This window comes from Polistes canadensis, unplaced genomic scaffold (genome assembly GCF_001313835.1).
Source record: "Polistes canadensis isolate GaletaPanama2010 unplaced genomic scaffold, ASM131383v1 scaffold_376, whole genome shotgun sequence".
Classification (NCBI taxonomy): domain Eukaryota; kingdom Metazoa; phylum Arthropoda; class Insecta; order Hymenoptera; family Vespidae; genus Polistes; species Polistes canadensis.
Genome location: NW_014569923.1, coordinates 14,640 through 38,718, shown reverse-complemented (window position 1 = coordinate 38,718; position 24,079 = coordinate 14,640). Strand labels below are relative to the sequence as shown.

Here is a 24,079-nt window from a genome sequence, read left to right as displayed (position 1 = left end):
CCATGATAATTACCAGAAAATTGTAAACATTATCCAGCAACTTGAATCGAAACTTTTCTAATATTTTCCCTCAAATTCCAATTAATTTAATCATATTTTCTTTTCCTATTATTAACTTGGTTGGTTACTAATTATAAGCGCAGTGCTGAAATTTTAAATATTTATATAAAAGAAGAAAAGAAAGATGTTCTTGGAACAATTGTTTGTTTTCTTGTATACAAAAATAAAGATATTTTTGTTTTTAATCTGGTGATTAAACTCAACAGATGAAAATGATTGAACCACTTAACAAAATGATAGATGATTGGCTAAAATCCTATTGAAATGTTATTACAATTGTCCAGATCAATTTAGATTGATTTAAATTATTTTTTGTCTTTTGGTTAAAACACCGTTATTCCGTTATTCGAATGAAAACGCGCCTGTGCGAACCGCGAGTCTCAACTCGAAAGAGAGGGAGGGCGGGCGGGCTTTCGTCAGAACTCATTCTGCACCGTGCCAAGCAGCACGCCAAACCAGAGGACGTTACGAAACCTTAAAGGGGATGACATTCTCTTCACTTTTGTCTATTCTTACAGTTTCTTCTTCTCTCACCCTCCCTCTCTCTCCCTTGCACCCTTTCTTCCCTGTCCTTGTTCTTTTTTTTCGTTATCCCTCTCTCCCTTTGACATGATCTTTGCGCCCTCATACACTCTCTTGTAATTTTTCTTTTTAATCATATTTTTCTTTTTTAATCGTGCCTATGTGGCATATAAAATTGCCCAATTATCCCGATTTTTCTTTATCATTTATTTTTACTTTTGTTTGTTTATTTGTTCTTTTTTTATGGATAATAACGACGCCGCACGTTTTCTTATTCATTCTCTCGTTACGAAAAAGACAAGTAGACAAACTCTTCAAAGACAACTCTTCGAAATTGGAAATAAGGAGAAAGTCTTGACGAGAGCATCTTATCTATCATTTTAAACAAAAACTAATACCTTTCTAGCTCCTTTATTTTTCTCTTATTTTTTTCTCTGACATAACTTCTTTTGTAATATGAAGGATATTGGAGTCGTCGTCACAGTGAATGTTGAAAATTATTTTGAAATACAATGATGATTTTCATAGGATCTTGAAAATTACGTTTGCGCGTATAGACCAGAAACAAAAAAGAAAATTAAAACATCCAGTAATGTTTATTTTTTCTTAATGTTTGTTTATAAGCCTCACGCGTACGATACGCAATAATATGCCATTTTTCGACCGAATTAAACCCCCCTCCCCTTGAATTATCATATTTTATAATCTCCTTTCGTCGTGTTTAGTTTAAGCCTTTAGAGATTTCTTGTTGAAAAAAGGAAAGACGGATATAGAAATTGTATATGTTCACGTTTATTTCCGAGAGAAAAGAGATGACCGAATATTTGAGTTCATAATTTCGGACATACGCGATTTAGACATTCTCCAATTTTGGTATTTTCCGGTAACATATATATGTCTGTCTCTCTTATTCACGTATAATGTTTGTTACTATGCATATATCGACCTTATAGTCCATTATCACTCATTGACCTTAACCTAGGCTCACGATATAAATATAATCGGTCCTTATCGCCTTGACCTATTCACAAAAAAAACTTCTTCCCGTTGAACATTTCTGATTTGCGAGAGGTAGATTATCGAGCTCGAAAGTGATCTTTTAAACAAATGGAGGAGAAAGATAGAAAATTATGATCCTCGGGTTATTGGAATTGAGAGAAACGTTTGTAATAGGTATTCGTGTAAATCATTTTTTAATAGCAAACGGGAAAGAAGAAGAAAATAACTGCAGGAATACTCTTTGAAAACTCGCGTCCTTTGTGAATATTCAATGGGAGTTAAAATTAATGTAAATATGCAAAAGGTGCCGATTAAAATGTTAGAAAAATAGGCGTAGGATAGAAAATAAACAAAGTTATGGAATATATCGCGAAGGCGTTGTCATTTTCTCTCTCTTTGCCTTATTTATTTATATATAAAAGAAATAACATTTTTCCTTTGTTTCGTCTATTTTATTTTGGAAAGGTTTCAGTCCCAAGCACCGCGATCGCTTTTTTCCGAGATTTTCCTATGAAAAATCCCAGGAGATTTCGAGCGCTATGACAAAAATGACGGCTCCGTCACTGACTGCGAAGTAGTACAAGCATTGTAAATACTTTGTCAATTTTTCTTCCGTGGCCTCTCTACAGATCGTTCCATTTTATTACTCGTAAAACATTAATAGGACAAGCGAACGATTGTGTTTGTTCGTTTAAAACGAAGGTAGTTACAGCTCGATCAATTTTGATGAACAAAATAATAAGAAAATAGTACATTTGGTTTTTTGAATGCAAACACCTTAGATGGAAAGGAATCGATGTAAGAAAACGTAATGCTTGGTTGGAAGGCTTACGTTTTCGAATAATGCGTTTAGTCTTGGAACCTAGAAAGCTCATTACCGGCCACGATCGTCTAATCTCGAGAGAAAGGGCCAAAAGAAGGGTGCTTCAGAGTACTATGGGGTTAAATGCACCGAAGGTGTATTTAAACTTAGACTCGTTTTCAAACGTGTTAGAACGAGAAAGTGAAAGAAATCATTTTCCAGCTATTAGCTTTGCTTCGTCTTAACTTGAAAATAAGTACACCTATACAAATGTTTGAACAAACTGTATAGTATGCACTTGATACTATTACTACTATTATTATTATTACTGTTGTTCGATATACTTGTACAATATTTTTATTTCTAAAAAAGAAAAATATTATTATAATAAAAATTTGCACACTAATAATCTGCAACGTCATTTTTTCCAATAAAAAGAAAATTATATTATACGAAATAGATAATATTAATTACTCAATTTGTAGTGTTTAACGAGTATAAATGTATATACATATATTCAATATGCTACCTATAAAAAGTTCACATAATTTATTGAATTTTTAACGAGTTCGACTTGTTGTAGACGAGATATCCGTATGCAATGTGTTAATAAAGCGATATAAAATAATAAAAACAATAAGAGAATAGTATATTTAAAATGAATAAGAGAGTCGTCAAAACGTTTCAATGATTTGACGTTAATTAATATCAGGTTAAGATTATCGATCGTGACACGGCAACAAGTGGTTCTTTGTCGAAACGTAGAAAAAAGCGATAAATCCCTTTAAAAGACTTCTTTGTTTCCTAGCTATTGTACAAAAATATGCTATTGGCCGAGAATTTATTTGATCTCGTTAGAATGCATTTCACACAAAGTTTATTTATGTAAAAATATTTATATATTTATATATGGATTAATTGTGTCGTTTTTTTTTTTTAAACATTTCCATTTGATTTTATTTTAAAAAGTATAGGTACATTGCATGTGCATAATTATTTATGCATTTCATTGTACCCATTAGGAGTGGTGATATACACATTATTTTTATTTGATTTGATTTCTTTTTCTTTTTAATAAAATAGAATCAATAATGGTGGTGGTATATGTATTCTATTCGCGTATTAAATTGTTAAATTTATAGCAGAAAATATTGTCGGATGAGAATAATGGGGAAGGAAAGGGGAATTGATCTCCTCAACAGAATTTATTGTACTCAATGATCGAAAATTGTGTTGTTCGATTTGCACGGGAAAAATTGAATTGGTACCAACTGTCAACGAATCTCGTACGTATATACATATACATTTGATATTTAATCGTAAGTTCAATATAAATATATTTTACAAAGCAAAGACAAAAAATATTTTAGAGTATCGATACTCTTGGCAACGGAAATGCAACTGCAGCGGTCCTTTCGATATTTATCGAGAATTGGAATTCGACGTTATATGAGCCACTCGTTTGAGTACTGTTTTTCATGTATGTGTATACGTATCTATGAATACGTTCATTCGCAGAAGAATGTTATTCGTATGATATTTAAAAACATGACACACATTTAGGAATATACATATATACACATATATCGTCCTCTCGTCAATTACGTGATAATAACATGCGTTTGTGTATGTTTCAATATTTTATATTACAAATTTTATAATATATATTTGATATGTTTTATATATAAATTTCAACTTCCCAAGTCCAATCTAATTTGTAAAGAGTAAAGTTGTAATTAAGATGTAAATTTAATTGTAAGTCCATTTATTGGACCAATGGGTTTATTGGACCAAATCAATAAATATATCTCTATTTATCTATATATTTTAATTCATTATTAATAGCCACTCTTTTATATACTCAAGGGACATATATACGTATATATTAATTTAAAATTTGACTAATCCTAAAATAGGTCTATGTGTATAAGAATTTGCATTATGCTTTAATGGACCTATAACTTTCGAGGTACATTTAAATAATTATTTCTTTCTTATTGCGTAAGACGTACAAAACGATTTGAAAAATAATCGAAGATAATCGCATCTGACGAACGTGTCGTGAATCGCTTTCTATCGTTTTTATTCTCACAATCAGTCACGTTCTTATGATCGTCTATCGAAGCAGGAAGAAAATACTTATTCATACGTTTCTACACATATGTACGTCGTCGTGTGAATTCACGTGCAATACATACATAATGAAACTACATAAACATACTCATAAATAAATTTCTTACAAACACGAGTTTGACTTGTACAAATAAACATTTGGACATATATATTATTAAGAGATGACAAAAAAGGTGGAACAAAAGGAGGGACGAAGAATTTTCTATCATTTTGTAAGATGGCGTCGAGTATAATTGGCATTACTCATGGACTGAAAGATCTCGAGTAAAAAAAGAAGAAAATAAAGCAGAAAAAGGAAACAACTGATTAATCTTATGTAAAAGGAAATGGACGAGAGGAACGTTTTATCATATACACGTATACCTCCTACATACACATATTCGTAGTACTTCGTAAAATCTGCTCGACTAAATTGAAATACGAAAGGGACAAGTTGAAGCCTCTTCTTTCGAGCTTGAAAAGGTTGAAAACGTCGAGGACGTTTGTATATCGTATTAATATCGTGGAAAAAGTCAAAAGAGAGATGTTTTATAAAACGAAATATCGAAGTTATGCGCTCATTGACAGAGTTTATGCGTACATGAATACTATTATAAAACAAAAGAAAAAGAGGAAGAAGAAAAAATATAAGGAAAAAACAGGAAGAAGAAGGATAAAGGTAAAGGAACGTTATTTTATTCAAACCGAATCGCGTTAGTTCCAGTTTCTTTCAAAAAATATCGCGCTTGTGCAAAGTGTTATTTCATTTCCAGATTGATATACCTTGATAAGTATACTCAATCAATTTAGTTCTGATATTGTCTTTTTGGCTAGCTGTCATTCATGTTTTTTAAAACAAAAACCTATAACAGGTTATGCGCGAGTAGATTGCGTAATACGATTCTGATCAAAATATTAAAAGTTCGTTTTAATTGTGACTATTAATTCGATAAGATAATAATTGAATTGTTTCAAAAAGATCGACATATAAATAAGTATTGAGAAGATATGATATTAAAATACGATAGATTTATTTGAATTTGTATCGTTTATATTTCATTTAGACCGTCAATATTTTTGCTTCTATTTATATTTATAATTGGATTCATTTCATTATTTGATATGTGTTATAATTTTGTTGTAAAAGTCATTTTGTTATTTAAACATAATTCATATTTTTCTACAATTACGGGAATCATTTGAAATGACATTATCTTTTCAATGCAATATTACTTATAAATAAAATATTTCGAAGAAAACGTACAATTCTCGTATATTTACATAAAACTCGTTAAGCTATCTGTAATTATATATATATATATATATATATATATTATGACGATCAAAAAAATATAAAGATAGTTATTCTCGTATTATTACAATCGAGTTTCGCTCGGATTACTCGAGAGACATTTTAACGCGATTAAAAATGCGAGTATATGAAATTTGAGAAAATGGATTTGATTAATATTATATTATATTATTTACTTGTTTATTCTTTATTATTTCTTTTTTTCGTTATTTGTTTGATTTTTTGGAAAACGGACGCGCGCTTATCCATTTGAAACGTATAAAACTGTATCTGATCGGTTGTTCTTCAAGTTAAACCAAGGATTATTCGTATGGAATTCATTGCGCCTAAAGTTTGAACTCTGAAATTCCTTTCTACCGAATCTGACAGTCAATTAGAACGATAACATATGTGTCAATACTATTATGAAACCGAAAGGAAAAAGATATTTAAAAGGATATTAATATCGTCGATATAATCGGGAGTGTAATTTCGCTATATTATTATTATCAGTAGAAAAAGAATTTTTGAAAAATGATTTTCATAGAAATTTTGTTTACGATATAAACGTTTGATCACCGTAAAGTTAGAAATTAACAGATAATAATAAGAATCTCATTTTTGTCAATACTTTTTCTTGTAGCTCCTTCTCGTATTGGAGCCCTGAAATTATAATGACAACGCAACTATCATTTTTGGATGTGTGATAAAACGGAAGATGGCCGATTTAGGTCTCTCGTCTTTAACATTAAAAACAAAAACGCTGGTTCACGTGTTCCATCCAACAACAATATGTTAACATCAATGATGAACATTCTATTCACGTGCGTCGATTAGAAAATCAAATCGTCCAGGCTAGCAAAGATGGCGGCGGGAGTCTCGTGACATACGAGAGAACAAGAGACGAATTTAAATGTCACTTGGCGGCGTGTTCTAAAAAAGAAGAACAACAAAAAAAGAAAGATTAAAATGACGATAGGATAAATAAGAAGTGGTTTTTCGTTGCTGTTGAAAATAACGATATTTTCCATTGTTGCTAGATGAAACGATCCGTTGATATTTTGGTACTCGTAGTCAATGATTTGTTTAAAAGTCGCGTAAATGTTAAAAAGAAATAGCAAAGACGCCGAAAATGGTGAAATACTCGTCTCGAAATAAGAAAATCAAATAGAACCTCGCGTAAAGAAAAGAATAAAAGGCTTCGTAAGAGAAGTTGATTTTTGGAAATTATTATCGGTTGCAGATGGTGTTGTGTTGTGCTGGCCTATTTGAAGAAACCGCAAGCTTAAATACAAAAAAAAAAGAGGGTTGAAAGTGCGTCCGAAGGGGGAGCTTTGGTGGGAAGGACAGAACGCGTGACTTTTGTGAGGGGTAGTAACTCATCCAGCGTCAAAATCGTGTGCGTGGGAGAGAAAGAGAGATCAAAATATCAGGACAAAAAGTGAGCAGAAAAGAGAGAAGTTTTGTTGCTTGCTGATGTCCTCTAGGAGCAAGAAGTTCTCCTTAACAGCACCACCACAGTCGCATATCAATATCCGGTTTTACCACCAACGACACAATAGTATCATATCTTCATCGTTGTGTCTTTGTCGTCGTCATCAGGGAAGGCACATTTAAAAGATCTATCAAAGAAAAGGATACGGATGCGATTGTTCATTTTATGACTACTTTTTTCGGTTCTTACCTGTGCCCCATCAGAGTGTACGAGATCGACGCAACTCTGAATGTCTTCGCATATACAAAAGTTGTGCGCGGCGAGGACACAGGTTCAATATTTTTTATTCACCTTTATTTATTTAATATTATTATTTTTCATTTATTGTGATAATGTCGTTATTCAATTCCCAACTCACGAATAGGAGTTTCATTTCAATCTCTTAATATCAATTTGAAGGAGGTCCCTTATATATATGTGACAATATCATTTTTATCTTCCCTTTTAATTATGTATATATATTTTCTTTAGTCTTACGAATTTTCGGTCAGGAAAATTCTAACCGTTCCATCTTAGCATTTTATTACTGAACGGCTCGCGACAAAGTGCTAGATAATTTTTCTTATTCCTCCTTCCGGCATCCCTATTTCTTTCTTTCTTTTTTTTCCTTTCATTTGTTCATTCTTTCTTCTTTTTTTTCGCGTTACATCACGATTTCGGTCGTTGTCCTTATTTCCCAACTTCTATACCAAATATAACGTTCACGTTTGCTCGTTGATTCAAGCGTGTCCGTGATTTTCTCAAAACTGTGATAAAACATAAAGTACCTTTTCTTCTATTTTCCTTTTGTTTTTTTCTTATTTACGATCGCCGTTCTGATAGAACCGTTAGGCGATAGGCGGCGGAGGGGGCTGAGGGACGAGAGAAAGAAATCATAATTAAGACGTTTTAATAGGTATTGTCGAGGAAAAAATATATGTCACAAACTTTTAAATTGCTTTTCCTCGAAACTTTGAGCATTTTCCTGAACGAGATAAGAGTTCTAGATAAATAAAATAAATATTGTTTGCGTTAAATGATCGCGTTAAATGATCGCGTTATGATTGATTTACTCTCGACTCAATTAATATCAAATGACATTTATCTTGAACGCGTACATTTTGTATTTTTTATTAAACGAACATTCTAATTACAAACATTACGAAAAAATATATATTTTGATTTATCTAATGGGATGATTTATTAGAAAGATAAAAAAAAATACTTTTGCCATTCGAATCGTCTCGATAATATAAATGTAAAACAGACGTTTCCCTCTATGCATAGATATTTCAACCGTTGTAAAAGAAAGTCACGATTTTGATTACAAATGAAAGAATGACAAAGTAATCCTTTACCCGAATTTATCGAAGCTACCTATACGGAATGTACCAAATCTTATATGGGTAAAAAGAAATATCCGTTGTTGGTTCTTTGTTTTTCTCGTTACACAAGTTAATTTTGTGTTCGATCTCTCTCGAGAAATACCTGTTCCTTGGAGAAATCCCAAAATAATGTCCTCCCGTGTTATAATGAGAAAAAGATAGAAAAAGGGGAGAAAGTCAGATGAAAAATATGTAAATGTTACAACAATAAAGATGAAGAAAAACAATTTGTTTATTATAGATTTATAAATATAAGTGAGTGGGTTGAGCTTAATATAGAAACAATTATTTATTTTTCGATTAAAAAATAATTTTCATTTAAAAAGAAAAAGAAAACATTGTTTTGTGTCGAGATTGTTTTGTTTTATATTCGATTTATTTTATACTAGATTTAATACTCTACATATATTTTTCTATAAATAAAATGATATTATATAACATCAATTTAATTTTTCTAAATTTGCACGAATTTTGTCCAGACAACCTAATTAATATTACCAATCGTAACAGAAAACATAATAACAAACATTTGTACTGTAAGGGATTATTTTGAATTTTGAGGGTAGTTGCGGGTAGGGCGGAGAAGAAGGGGTGTATAAAAAGAGGATTTAATATCGTCCTCTGCTCGTTACACATTTACAACATTAATTCTGCAACAAGTTTTAAAGGCATTGGACATAATGGTAGAATGAAACACACACACGGTCCACACACGGTCATTATATAAATATAGTAGCGAAACTACTCGCATTATCGGATTAAACGGGGAAGCTGTAAGTCATTGGCCAATTATCTCTCTTTCTCTCTCTCCCTCTCTCTATCTTTTTCTATCCCCTCTTGTTGTCGTTGATTCAACGCGTGTAGTAAAACGTTTGAAAGTACTATAGCTGCCAATTAGAAATTAAAGATAATTCGTTAACTCTGCCTAGCATTATGTTTACCTTGATAACTTTACTTTTGGGATTATTCGTTAACTTTCTGAATCCAATCAGCGCGCGAGTTCATTCAAATGTTGACGAAAAATTGATAGAAAAGAATAGAGGATATATGAATAGATAGCTATATTCTATGCTTTCCATTTTTTCTTTTCTTCTTTTCTTCTTTTTTAATAGAAGAATTAAGGGAAAATACGAATTGGTATTTAGCCAATGAATGTAAAGCGGTCAGTCCAAGCACGAAATTCATCTCGTTTCACCGATATTTGCGGTCGAAGCGCGAAAGGTGTGGGAGAGGAGGACACAGGGTAAAGGATAAGAGGGGGAGGGAGGAAAGTTGGTTTGGTTCGATCGAATCGCCATACACGTTGTTTCCCTCACACGCAAACCACATTTTCGACTATCGACGTTGTATTAGCTAACTTCGAAAGGATTAATTTCCTTAGCGTGTAATTAATCGTTACACCCGAGAATTATCATCATCTCCCTCTGATCCTTCTGAACGAACAAATATAATCTTTTTTCGATTTTCGAATAAATTTGCACGAGAAAAAATAAGTTTATGGGATTTTTTTTATGTAAATATAATTACATTTATAAATAACAAATATTGACTGATTTTTTCTTTTTATTTTCTTTTCTTTCGTTTCGTTTTGTTTTGTTTTTTTTTTGTTTTTCAAGGAAGATTCTTTAACAAAGTGTGCGTGTATCTTTCATCGAGTGTTTCTTCTTCTTCGTCTTCTTCTACTTATACTTCCTTCAATTAACTAATGAATTAATTGCGAGAACGTTTAATGATATTATTTAATATTCCGTGAAGATGTACCGTATCTTTCGTAAACATCATTTGCCAGGAGAGAACGTATTTTTGAAGTTGTGTTAGAGAAAAGTGCACGATCACTTACTTTATATATACTCGTTCACTAAACTACTCGACACGAAAATCGTGCTGCTTGGCTCGGTATTGAATAACAGTAAACATCAACTCGGTTATTTAAAACAAGTATTAAAGGATAAAAGCATAAGAGATATAAAGTCGATAACTAAATGTTTCTTCGTGAAATAATTCTTTCTAGCGGGATTATCCTAAAACATAACTTCTTCTTCTTATTATTATTATTTTTACTTTTGTATTCATTTGGTGTTTGCAGTCAATTGAGTTATTAGATGATCCTGTCAATTTTCAGGGGCTTGAAGCGACATTGAGTGACAGCAAAAAGAAGTACGGCGACAAAGTGAATGCACTTTTGTCTGCCTGGGAGCATGTCACCAATTTCATTCCTGGGGCACCGCCAGAAGCCGCCCAGTCTCTCATAGAATGGGCTCACAAGTGAGTTTAATGCTAGACCATAATATATTATTTTCTTTTCCATCATTAAATATCTATTATAATATTTTCTATAGAAAATTCTTCGTCGTTATTGCATATACGATATTATTGAACACTTTGTCATAAATCTTTAGACATTTGTATATATGTTAACGGTTAATGCGGAAAAAAGTGAATCAAGGAGCTATGTTACGATATGCAGATGTTTCACAGATTGTTCGATTTACGAGGGCATTCTATATAGAATCGTGTTATCTCAATATGAATCGTAACATATATACACAACACACAACAGGGTAGCCCAAGAGTTAAAAGAACAGAACACAATAAGTCAATAACAGTTCATTTATAGAAAGATATGAGAATTTCTTGCTACGCAGTGTGTTGTTAAAATTGGGTCCAAATATCTGGCTAAGAAATAATTTGTTCCGTTCGTTAAAGCGATTTTTGAGATATCATGTATTCATAATATTTAAAAACATACAAAGTATGTGCCGATTTTGATGGAAAATAAGTATTTGATGAATGGGTGTCTGTTAGAAGACGTGCTTAGTTAAATATGTAATATAGTAGGACCTTTTTCCAGGCACCCATTCATTTCTAAATCGGAACGAACCTATCGGGTTATCCAATAAGATATATGAATATGCATATGTTCCTTTTATTATTATTTTCTGGTTTGTGTTTTGTAGACATACATTAAAACTGGTATTGCGCGGGGAGTGGCCAAAGTTGGCACCCGCCACGAGGACGCACCTCAGCGTAACACTACAGAGGTGCGCGTCTCACCTGGTGCAACACCCCGCTGCACCCAGGTGTACCGCCTTGATAGCTCTAGTGCACAATCCATGGACGCATCCTGCTCTCGACAGCATACTTAACGGACAACCGGATTCCGAACATGAAGAAGGTAACTTTTCTCTCTTTTCCCTCCCTTGTCTCTGGATAAGAAACCAAAAAAATCGATCGTGAAAGATCAAGTTATAGCAAACATTTTCTTTCATTGACTGACAACTGAACGGGGCCGGGGGTACTATTTTGTGTTAAAAGTGTATTATTTACAAGAAGATAATCTGCGATGTTTCTAGTTTACTTTTTACCTCATCAAAACTTTCTTTAATAACGAAATAATGTTCTGTGAACGAAACAATGACTCATGGAATGATCCATATTATTTCTATTATAATAATTGATATTGCAAGTTAAAGTTTAAGAAAAAATAATAATCTCACCCTTATATATTTGTAATATTTTCATCATTTTTATATCTATTAAGCGACAACAACATGCTATTGTAGTAGCGATAAGTTAAACATTTGTCGAATAATAATAATAATAATAATAATAATGATTCAGTTACTTTTTGTCTTGTTTTACTTAAACTTATTTTCCTTTTTTAGAATTCTGCTGTTCGGAAAAGGGCGAGCTACTGACGATGAGACTGAAAATACTTTGCGAGGACCGCTGCGAGGACATAGCGGTGAACCTCGCCGCGGCGTGCATACGCTCCCTTAGAAGAAGCGACCGATTAAGATCGCTTTCAGATTCCCATCACATTCATTACATGATCGACGTATATATTGTCCTCCTGTACAAATTGAAACGCACGCAAGATATTTTCGCTCAAGTGAGTAATTAACATGTCGGCGTACAATTTCATTTATATTTTAATTCGTTTCATTCAAATATTCTATTTTTTCTTTTTAACAATGCATTCTCTCGTTCCTACTGTGACATATCAATAAAGAATTATATATAAATTAATGTTAAATTAATGTTAAATTAATATTTAAATTTATTCAATTAAAATACTTCTCTCCTCTTTTTTTTTTCTAAATATATTTAAATATATATGAGATAAAAGTATGTCCTTTATTTATATAAATGAATTGGAGAATATTTTGGAAGTTGAGATAACAATAAAAATTATATTATCGTTTCTTTTTTTTCTTTTCTTTTTTCAGCTAAAATTAATGGATCTTAATGATGGACTTGAATTAGTACAGAGACTCAGTGGAGAAAGACCAACTAAATATGGCACAGCTCGTGTTTGGAGAAATTCTATAAAAGCTGCGGAATTGGTAGCTCAGTATCTCGTAACCGCCGGCATGGTACGACCGGTATCGGAAACTGGTGCGAATATTTTGGAGCAAATTTTTAATTCCTGGGCATTATTACATTCAAAATTGAAAGATATTACACCTACTTTACCCGGGATGATTAGAAAATTAATAGAACCTGCCGAAAGTGCTCAGCATATATACATATTCTGTGCTATACTTATCAAGCATGTGAGTACTCTACTGAAGATTAAAACTACCTACCTACTTTTACACATCTCTTTATTTAAATAAAAAATAATAATACGCGTATACCTATATAATATTATTTTTGTCTATACTTAAAATTGTTCTATTGCAGTTCGGCGATAGTATAAAGCCATTGGTGATCGAGTTATACATAAGAGCGTTAACGACTGATATGAACGAGCTGGAAAGTCAAAAGGCAAAATCGGACAAAGAGAAAGTACGAGAAACGGCTAAACGTTTAAGTACGCAATTTCTCAAATTGGCTGACATTGTTGGCAGTAATATCGGTATAGCAAGAGAATGCGTCTTAACGGCATTTTCTTTGCATCCTACCAGAGTTTGTTACGATAGGATAAAGGATATAGCGATAGCCTGTGGAAAAACTAAGCAAGATGATGGTTGTTCATTGAACGACGTTATTGAAAATGAAAAACTTCCAAATTCGTTGACAAAAGATCATTCGACAGCAGCGTTGTCGATGGGCAAAAAAAGTGAAAAGAACGTTACGGAAAGGGCAGCAGCAGGCATTTCGATATCACGTAATAGTAGCGTCCTAGAATCTTTGTCGTCGTCGTCGTCGTCGTCGTTGTCGTCGTCGTCGTCATCGTCGCCGTCGCCGTCAACGTTAACGTCCTCCTCTTCTGTTACCACAAATACCAGCACCGCAACAAGCATTACTGCTACTTCTACTTCTACCTCTACATCTAATACAACCTCCACAACATATTCTTCCTCTTCATTAGTTGCGACGATAGCTGCTTCGTCGTTTTTGTCGAATACGATAATGACCATCGCAACGCCGCCGCCAATAACTGCAGTGACAAAAAAGCCGCCCATCGATTTTCAGAACGGTCAAGTATCAAAGACCTTCGAGCGTACGGATCAATTGTTAAAAAGTATGTTAACGGCGTCGCGAAAAAACGAAAACATACCGCTAAACGAAAAGTGCCTGTTACATCCGAAAAAAAGTTCCACTACTGATGATGGCCCGTTGGGTGAGCTATGTTTCAATTGTGGCGAATTCACCGGTGACGAAACATCTAATAACAAATCTCCTAAGACAGCGGAAAACGTTGAAAGAACATTGGACGCTTTGATCTTGATTAAGGGAGACGCTGTTACGGGATCGGCGAATTATGATGAAAAATCTGTACCAAATCAAGTTCTCGATGCCGAGAAACTTGGCCTCTCGCCACAGTTATGCGACGATTTATCGGTTGTTCTCAGTAGTCCGAGGTATCATATGCTTAGTTGGGTACTGGATTGGAAAGAATTGAACAATTTGTGCGAGAGATATTTGGAGAACGCGGAAGAAATGCGGAATACGAATAAAGAGTTGAAGTATCTCAATATTGATTATTCCCAGTTCAAAGATTGGCCCTCGGAAGATGACACGAAGGATGAATTTTTTGGAATTGAAAAGGGTTACGAACAATGGGTCGATTTACCTTCCGACAGTTCGGAACAATTTGGTAGTTTTCAACCAGCAGGAGGGTACAAAAGATCTTCGACGAGACGAAGTTTGGACGACACCTCTACGACAGATTCGGACAGTGGAAGTGGTGTGCTGCGCGTTAGAAGGACAGGAAGGCAACGTAAAGTTCACAGGCTCGAATCTTCTGAAAGCGATTATGACAGCACTGAACGTAGTAAACCGAAACATTTTAGAAATCGTGCTAGCTCTGTTTCCGATTCCGATAGTAACACGCAAGATAGCCAAACCGATAGTCTCGGTAGTGATGGTTGTAGATTGGAAACTAAAAAGAAATCTAACAAATCTTCTAATAAAGACATTGGTAAGAAACGAATCAAACCGTCGAAATTAACCGTAGATTCAGTTTCGCATTTTCACATGTTGGTGAACGAAAATGTCAGGCATACATCTTCCCACGAAGACGCCAGCGGTTCCGATGTAAGTACCAATGATATAATAACCCTATTTTCTGCTGATATGGATGAAAGCAAACGGGAAACTATCAAAGGATCGGCTTATACGGCGGCAGCACCATTAATTATAACTGAAAGAAGAAGTGATCCTGCGGTACTGAAATCTTTGAGAATGTTTAGGCCACAGAATGCGAAAAAACCGACAAGGATAGCACAGATATTGCAAAAGAATTTGCTTAATAAAAGCAAAGACAATAAATTAAACGAAGAAGCCAGTAGTGTAGCCAAATTTGCGCCAATGCTGAGTACGTTGAATTTAAGTCCAAAAATTGTATTGACTAGAGCAGATGAAATTGACAGGAAATTAGTTCGTTCGAAAAAACAACAACGGCTTAGTACCGGCGATATCACTAGCGAATTGATTAATATACAAAAGACCATGCCCTTCTCGCCTAACAAAAATGTAATGACTACGTTTCAAAAACAAAAGAATTGTACTGGCAATAATTCGAGTAAAACTGATTTAGTGGGTACCGTCGTAGATAGTCGTGATTTAAGCTCCGTTAAATCTAATTTGGGTAAAAACAAATTTGATATTCTTGCAAAGGCAGTCAGAGACTCGGATATATTAGCAAAAAATGTACCAGGTTTGAATTCCTTAGATATGATGGTACCACCTAGGGTTCGATCAACCGTAAACGTTGTACAACTTTCTAGAAACATTCCACAGAGTCCTAATTCAGGTTCTACAAATAGTGGTAATACGCCTCCAAGACCGAATAGAACACCAAGCGTAGCTGGAAGTATTCAATTACCTGGTACGCCTTCTTCCGGTGGACACGATAGCGGTGTCGGGATGAGCCCAGCCGGTCAAACACCACCACCTAGATCATCTGCTTTGCCTGACATAGGCGAGGAAGCTAATCAGCCACCAGATAATACATCTTCAACGACTCCAACGAATACGATTCATTTCGATTCCGATTCAACTCCAAGAACGACAACGACAACGACGACGACGACGGTAACTATGCGACGTGCTAGCAGTCAACATCAATCTCCAAAGAAATCTCCTTCGCCTTGTTCGGCAGCGACAACAACTATAACGATAACGACCACAACAACGACATCATCGTCTTCACCGTCGCCATCCTCAACGGTCGTACCATCATCATCTTCTATCGGATCCGAACAATTACAAATAGTATGCAAACCTGACGGTACTTACCAATTGGCTTCGGTTAATCCTAACGTATTGACCAATCAAAGAAACGTCCTTACCTTGCAGAACTTAGATGACGGAAACGTTGGAAATTTTTCACGGCAGACGGCGCAACGTAGTAACACGGAAGCAACTAATAACTCGAGTAACAGAAATACCTACGACAGACTACCGTCGGTCAAAGTATCTTCCCAACCAGGTCAAAATGCAGGCTTGCCAAAATTTCAACAAGCATTCGGTAGAACGATTTACACATTATCGACTGATACGAGTAGCGGAACGGTAACTACAACGGAAGCACTTGTTCAACCAGCGTCTACGCAAAAGACAACAAATCTTTCAAAAGCTGTACAAACGTCGGTACCTAACGCACAACAGACTAATTCGGCGACAGGTATCAATGTACAATCAATAACCAACATACCTAATTTACAATTATCTACTGGCAGACAAATATTGAATATCGTTCAAAGTTCAAGCGGTAACGCAAACGCGGGGACGAATTTAAATACAAATCAAGCGTTGACGCAGCTCGTACAAAGCGTGCAGAACGCTTCCCCAGGTGTAATATATACGCACAAAATACCAGTTACGATATCAACCACAAATCCAAGCCAGATAAATATCATACCAACGATATCTCATGCTAATTCTATACCAACAGGTAGAACGCCGGTAGTAAAGTTAAATATTATCCGTACCGCTGCTCCTTTACGACCGCAAAGTATTACTGGTACGATACAGGCCGTACTTACGACTCCTAGATTGCAACAACAAGCTCAACAGAATGTCAGAACTGACAATTTGTTGAGCCCTCCAATAGAGGTACCGAATCAAGTAAGTTCAACGACTTTGGAACAACTGCGAGAATTTGAAAGTGTTTTGGAGCAAGTTAAGGAAAGGAGTACTATTCAGCCTCAATCACATCAATCTTTATCATCTACGACAACTACTACCGTACAAACGCAAACAACAACGCAATCGAATAAACAACAACCACAGCCACAACAACAACAGCAGCAGCAGCAACAACCGCCACCGCAACAGCAGCAGCAGACACAACAACAAGTATCCGTTAGCGCGCTTGCTCAACAACTTTTGATGCCAGCGCAACCAAGCGGCAATAATGAATTTTCCGGTAACGGTAACAACGTTACATTTCAACAGGACGTGTTTTCTCAAAAAGTTTCACTGGCTTATGTAAATCAAAATGCGGCAAGTGGTGGTGGCGGCGGCGGCGGCGGCACTGCTGCTGCTGCTAAGGTATCGAATTCTACGCCAGTAGTTGTGGTAACGAGTTATTGTCAACCCGTAGCTTCGCCAGCATTAAGTGTTACTTCTCAAAGTTCGTCGAGTCCGTGCGTAACTCCTGCACCTGCTCCAATTCCATCGGCTGGTAAAACACCTCCTACTCCACCTTCTTCGAAAACAGTTAAGAAATCAACGCCTAAAACTGTAAAAACAAGTGCGACGAATACGTCTAAGGCTTCGCCTATACCGAAACCACAACAAAAGCCACAGGAAGATGAACAAACGGCGCAAAGGATTTATGCTATTTTAGACGAATACGCGGAACAGTTAAGAAATTCACCGGATCTTAATAACAAACCCGCTCCGAGAAGAAGATCCAATCCACCAACCAATCCGAGTCAATCTTCCAAAAGGAAAAAATCTAGCTCGAGTAAGACGAAACCCGTGGGACAACAAACTTCGGAATTAAGTCCGAGTACGGATGATCTTGGTAGGACAATGGGGAGCGAAGATTCTTCTAGTGGTGTAGTACATGTTCAAGATAGCCCTGCAGGTTTTGTAACTACCGAAGAAGCATCTAGTAACGTAACGAACACTACCGATACCAATGCCGAAGTACGTAATCTAACCAACGATTCTAGCGACGGCGTTGAATTAAACGTTAAAAGACGCAATCTCATATTTGCCGAACCTGGTACTGGCCAACCAAGAGCTGTTATCGTTCAGGAAGCTTTACAAACTAGCTCTGTCAGCGTTAGCGAAGCTATTGCTTCGGTAACAGGAAAAGTAGGAAGTACGGCAGTCTTGGTGCCAGGTACAAACTACATCTTACCAATGAATTTAATGAAAAGTGGTCAACAATTTACGATAGTATCCAGCGGATCGAAGTTCCTTGCGACGGTGCCAGCGACGGTTAGGGCTACCGGTAATACCGGAGTATCTAATACACTGGTACTGCAATCTTTTCTAAATCAAGCTGGTAAAATCATTTCTCAACCTACCCAAGTGAAACAAGTTAAGATACCAACGTTACAAACCTTATCAAGCAATCAATCCTTAAATACTACGCAAAATGTTCAAAATGCTTCCGTCGTTATTCCACAAACGGCAACTAGCAATCAATTTTCAGGCGAAACTGTTAATGAAAAAAATAATATAATAAGTGATATCAATGTGCCGAAATCAGATGCAACAGGTTCCGGTGTTGCGGAATCAGCGACAAGTACTATCGTGGTTAATAAAACTAATCCAACTATTGGTTTGATTCAACGAAATCTTAACGAGATATCCGAAAATCAGCAAATATGTAGCGTAATTACAAGTAATCCAAATTTGGCCTTACAGAGTACGAGATTGTTTAACCCTTCTATGCATAAGATATCAACGGCCACAGGATTGAAAGCTGAAAACGTGGTCTGTCTGACACCAACGGGAACTATTGCTCATTCGACGGAAAAGAAAGCATCGCAGGAAAATCAAACGCATAATGAAAAATCAGTATCTATTCAAACAGCAGCTACGATTGCCTTAGCTTTTACTACACAATCGACAGATCCTTTAATAAATGGCAGTCAGCAGCAGCAGCAACAAAAGGATATTAAAGAATCTACTTCTGATATAATATCCGACGCTAAAATCATTTCACCTAAAACGGTTAAGAGAAAAATGGAGGATGCTGTAAGCATGCAGGAAATCGTACCTAGAAACTTAATCGCTACGAACTCTGTTGTTTGTTCTAACATCGTTACGTCGTTGCAAAATAATACAAAGATCGGCGGTAAGATTCTCTAACAAATAAACTATGAATGTTTCAAATGTATATGTTTTTGGTATGAATAATTTGGTTTATTTTTGCAGATTCCATGTCGTCTACTATTGCTTCAAGCAATAAAGATTCGTCGAGTATCGAAAATTCAACGCAATATTTAGTGACAGGTGGTGGTCCTAGTAGTTCGGACAGTCAGGAATCTCCGGTTCAACAATCCAGCGAATCGGTAGACGTATCTTGTAAAATTGGCAATGGTTTGTTATATGAGAATGCAAGATTACAAGAGGCATGGGAACCAGAAGGAAAAGTATCTCCGGATACACCATGGAGGTACGTCCCAGCGTCGACAAATCCTTTGAGTATCGAACCATTAAAGATATATTCGAGAGAAAATGATAACTCGGATAATGTACAAAGCGTGTTGCAAATAATCAATAAAGGTCAAGGAATAGAAATGGCAAGTGGCCAAGTTTATCAAACGAATACAAAGAAGTATTTTATGAATCATACTTTAGAGCCGTTTCATCAACAGTATTCGACTAAAAGTATGATGAAAAATCAATTAAATCAGAGATTAGATCGAGAATTGCTGCAGCATAAAATAGAGAAGAAAACGGCGGCGATAGAGCGTGAGCTTAGGTTGCAAAAGAGCTTATCGGAGGAGTGCGAGGATTTGGGCGTTGACGAGCCAAGTACTAGCGATTTGTTTCCAGAAGCAGACTTGTTGTTCGATACAAATCATTCACCGTCGTTCGACCATTCCTCGCAAGACGCATCTTGCAGTCAATCACTGGGGATGAAATCTTACAGCAGCAGTTCCTATTTTCGTCCTTTGGACTCCTCGAGCGGTAGCAGGGACGCCAGTCCGGTCGCTGATTTCAAATTGAACGAACGTAGAAAGAATGCGAGCCAACGTACGAGAAGTCTAAAAGATACGAGCAAAAGAAGGAAGGGTGATAACAAGGCGGCGGTCGAATTGCAACCAGAAAATCCTGCGAAACATATGCGCTTCACATTAGAAAATTTAAGCCAAGACGAGGAAGAAGGCTCTAACAGTAATTCGGATATATCAAGACTTTCCCCGACACATTTACCTATGTTGGATAACGATTCCTCGAAGGATATTAGTCGGATCAAAATGGACTCGAGGAATGGTTCGAAAGAAGGCTCGCCGATCAGTGTATCCAGTATTCCATCGAACATTAAGTTGGACATTGACCTTGATTCGGAATCATTGCCACCGAGTATAAATGTAAATAATACATCAGCCGCTAGCTCAGGGGACGAGGGTTTAACATTGCTCGGTGGTAGTACAGCTGACGTAACTATACCTTCGCCACTCTCGCCTATCGCCGGACCTCTATTGTCAACGCACAAATACACTTACGCGAATAAAAAGCGTATAGCCTCGAAAGTTACTAGGATGGATTATCTTTCTTGGGAAAGTCCCATGTCCGAAAGAACGAGGACGAGTAGCGATGAGGAGGAGTCCAGTATTAGCGATGAGGATGATAACGCATTGACGAACGGTCTCGACGATGCTCTACAGCAAACATTAAAATCCTCATCAGCCGATCGACGTTGTACATATTTGAAAAAAAAGGACAAGTTACAAGTGAATGCAAGAGTGGTATTGAACAGAGCCGATCACAAATCAGGTAGTTTCAGTAAACGTGTTAAGCCGACGGAATCTATAATCGATCCCGTCGTTCTTTGTAGCGACAAAATTTCCGAATTATCGGAGGACGAGACCGGTAATATAACGTCATTAACAGAACCAGATTGTAGAGCTAGAAGATCCAGTTTGCGTGGACACGTGAAGAAAGGTTGTGCCTGTTGCAACGGTTCACCTGAAAGACCGAAGAAAAAGACAGTTAAATCTTCGGATCATCGTTTGAAGAAGAGATTATCTTCGAAACAGGCCGCCAAGAAAAGGTAGTCCTAGCGATCTAACGCTCGCTCGTCGTCTTTTTCGTCTTATCGATATATCTTTACTCTAAGCATTTTCTTAGAACATGCTAAGGTAATGGTAAAACCTTCGAGCGATCTAAATATTATTCTTATAGTCAAACTCTTTATTGCTAATTGGAATTAACATGAGATTTTTTCATATATATTATGTACCTTGACAAGAGTAAGAGACTCGTTTGCGATCATCTTTGATCGCAATAGGTCCCTCTGAAAATTGCGTTTGTAAATAATTAGAACATGTGGAATTTGTAAGAAAGAGAAAAAAGAATAAGGGAAAGAGAGAGAGGGAACCGGGAGGGGGGGTGGGAATTTATTGTTATTTTTTTTTGTCCTGAAATATCTATCTAGTATCGAAAAAGAGTCACATTTATGATACGATTTACAACAAACGGCAAACTCTTCGTACGTACGTACGTACACTTATACATAATATAAATAATATTAAAATTGTGTTTAAATCGCTGGTAAGATATAGAGAAAAGAGAGAGACGGACTATTTATAGTGTGTTTCTCCATAAATTAAAATAGATGATCATCCTTCTTACATTAGGTGTTATTTACTATACTAGAATTTAAGGTAAACAGATCATTATGTGGATGAAAAATAATAATTAAACAAACAAAAAAATACTTAGATTACGATATTAAGATCACATTTAGAGATGCAATCTAGTCAAGAAATAACGCTGATGATTTTGAGGATGATAATTAAAGAATAATTAATGATATAAACCTGTAAAAACAATAGGACGACGATGATGATTATGATGATAATGCTAATGCTAATGCTGATGATGATAATGATAATGATGATGATGATGATGATAACGATTATGATGATGCTAATGGTAACAATGACGACGATGACGACGACGATGATGATGATGATGATGATGATGATGATGATGATGATGATGATGATGATGATGATGATGGTAATGATAGTGATTATGACAATGATGATGATGGTGATGATTATGGCGGCGATGATGATGGTGAAGATGATTATTTAGATGATGTAGTTGATGATGATGATGATGATGATGATAACGATGATTGTGATTGTAATGGTGATCATGATGGTGATGTAGATGATGATAACAAAGAAGGGATGGGAGTCAAACAAATAGGCAGCGTCGATGATGTAAGTTTGTTTGACGAAGAACATAGTTTTTAATGGAGAGAGGTCAATGAAGAAGAAAAAATGATAATGAAAGAAATGATAAGAAAAAATAATTATAATATTAAACAACAACAACACAAAACCTAAATTTTTTTTTCATCGATCATCAGTAGAGTACCCTCGCAAACTAAAAATAAATAACAAAAAAAAGCCTGGAAATTCGTAATTCTACTTGCAGTATCTATATCTATTGTAATGAGAAACTATTCCACGTTCTAACACGGTGTGGTCAGACTGAGTAGACAAATAATAATAGAGTTCTTTAATGAAGTAAAAGAAGAAGAAGAAAAAGAAAATAAATAAGTAAATAAAAGGTGGAAAGAAAGAATGAAAAGAGTACCGGGGGTTGGGAAAAATTGTGTAAAAACTACATATTCTTAAAAAAAAAATACATATTCTTAAAAAACGGCTTTACAAAAAAAATTTACAGAAACATAATAATAAGCAACAATTATGAAATGAAATAAGAGAGAAAAGAAACGGAATATAGAAATAAGGATTAGGGAAGGAGTGGGGGAACCATATAATCCTCGCCTTTTTCTGTAATGCTTCTGAAAACTTTATGATCAAAGTTATTGTCTTAAATTTCGAGACATATTGCACTGTACGAAGAGAGAGAACAAGAGAGAGAGAGAGAGAGAGAGAGAGAGAGAGAGAGAAGGAGAAAGAAAAAGAAAAAGAAAGAGAGAAAAATGATATAAGCAATGATTTGTGAAAAAAAGAAAAGGAGAGAGAGAGAGCGAGCACGTATGTGTGTGTATGTGTGTGAATATACGTATGCGTGTCGCAATAAAGATAATATATTATAACCGTTGTCTGTTGTACGGCCCAACCATACCTTATCATGAAGCATGTATAAAAAGAGAAGGAAGGAGTTAAAGGAGGAAAAAAACAAAGAAAACCACGATTGTACATTGCGTAGGTAATTCATTAAAAGTAATATTATATATCGCTGCACTTTAGTACAAAAACGCTTAATCTTATTTCAGAGTGACAGATTTATACATATATATCATTGTTTTTGTTTGTTTGTTTATTTTTGTGTATTTTTTATTTTTCTTTTTTTTTCTTTCTTTTTTTTTTTAGTCCGTGTGCTATCGTGACGTATAAATGGCAACAAAAGAAAAGAATTAATCAGAAATAAAAGAGACAGCATTTTATTAAATAATAAATCTAACTCATATGTGTAAGGGGTCACATCGTGCATAGATAGATACGCTAAGGGTTTAAAAGAAAATGAAAAAAAAAAAAAAAAAAGAAAATGAAAAAAAAAACAAAAATTATTACTTTCCGTTTCCTGAAGCATAAAAAATAAATGCGCCAGGCGGTGAAACTTTGTATCATAATTATTATTCGTACTTTTTATTAAAACAAGCAACAACAGTATTACTATAACAACAACAAAAACAAAATTATTACTACTGAAATAATAAAATAAAGCGCGCTAATAAACAAATTAAATTTATTCGAAATTTCATTGAAGTAAGTCATAGTTGATACGTCTCTCTCTCTCTCTCTCTTTCTCTTTCTCTTTGTTTTTTTATCATTATCGTAATTACAAATCTTTTTTTTTTTTTT

General features: G+C 35.2%; 1 protein-coding gene across 2 annotated transcripts in view; it reads left to right on the top strand.

The window, feature by feature from the left end:
- The window catches only part of LOC106792091 (serine-rich adhesin for platelets-like), a 35,219-nt gene extending 12,971 nt beyond the window's left edge, over nt 1-22,248 (top strand). The window contains exons 2-8 of one of the 2 annotated variants that reach the window (XM_014758235.1): nt 7,030-7,552; nt 10,768-10,910; nt 11,603-11,820; nt 12,311-12,537; nt 12,875-13,201; nt 13,332-19,356; nt 19,437-22,248. In XM_014758235.1, the coding sequence (XP_014613721.1) occupies nt 7,511-7,552; nt 10,768-10,910; nt 11,603-11,820; nt 12,311-12,537; nt 12,875-13,201; nt 13,332-19,356; nt 19,437-21,286 (8,832 nt within the window). In that variant the 5' untranslated portion in view covers nt 7,030-7,510 and the 3' untranslated portion in view covers nt 21,287-22,248. The remainder of the gene's footprint in view (nt 1-7,029; nt 7,553-10,767; nt 10,911-11,602; nt 11,821-12,310; nt 12,538-12,874; nt 13,202-13,331; nt 19,357-19,436) is intronic. The other variant, XM_014758234.1, reaches the window with a different exon arrangement.
- Nucleotides 22,249-24,079: the final 1,831 nt, after the last annotated feature.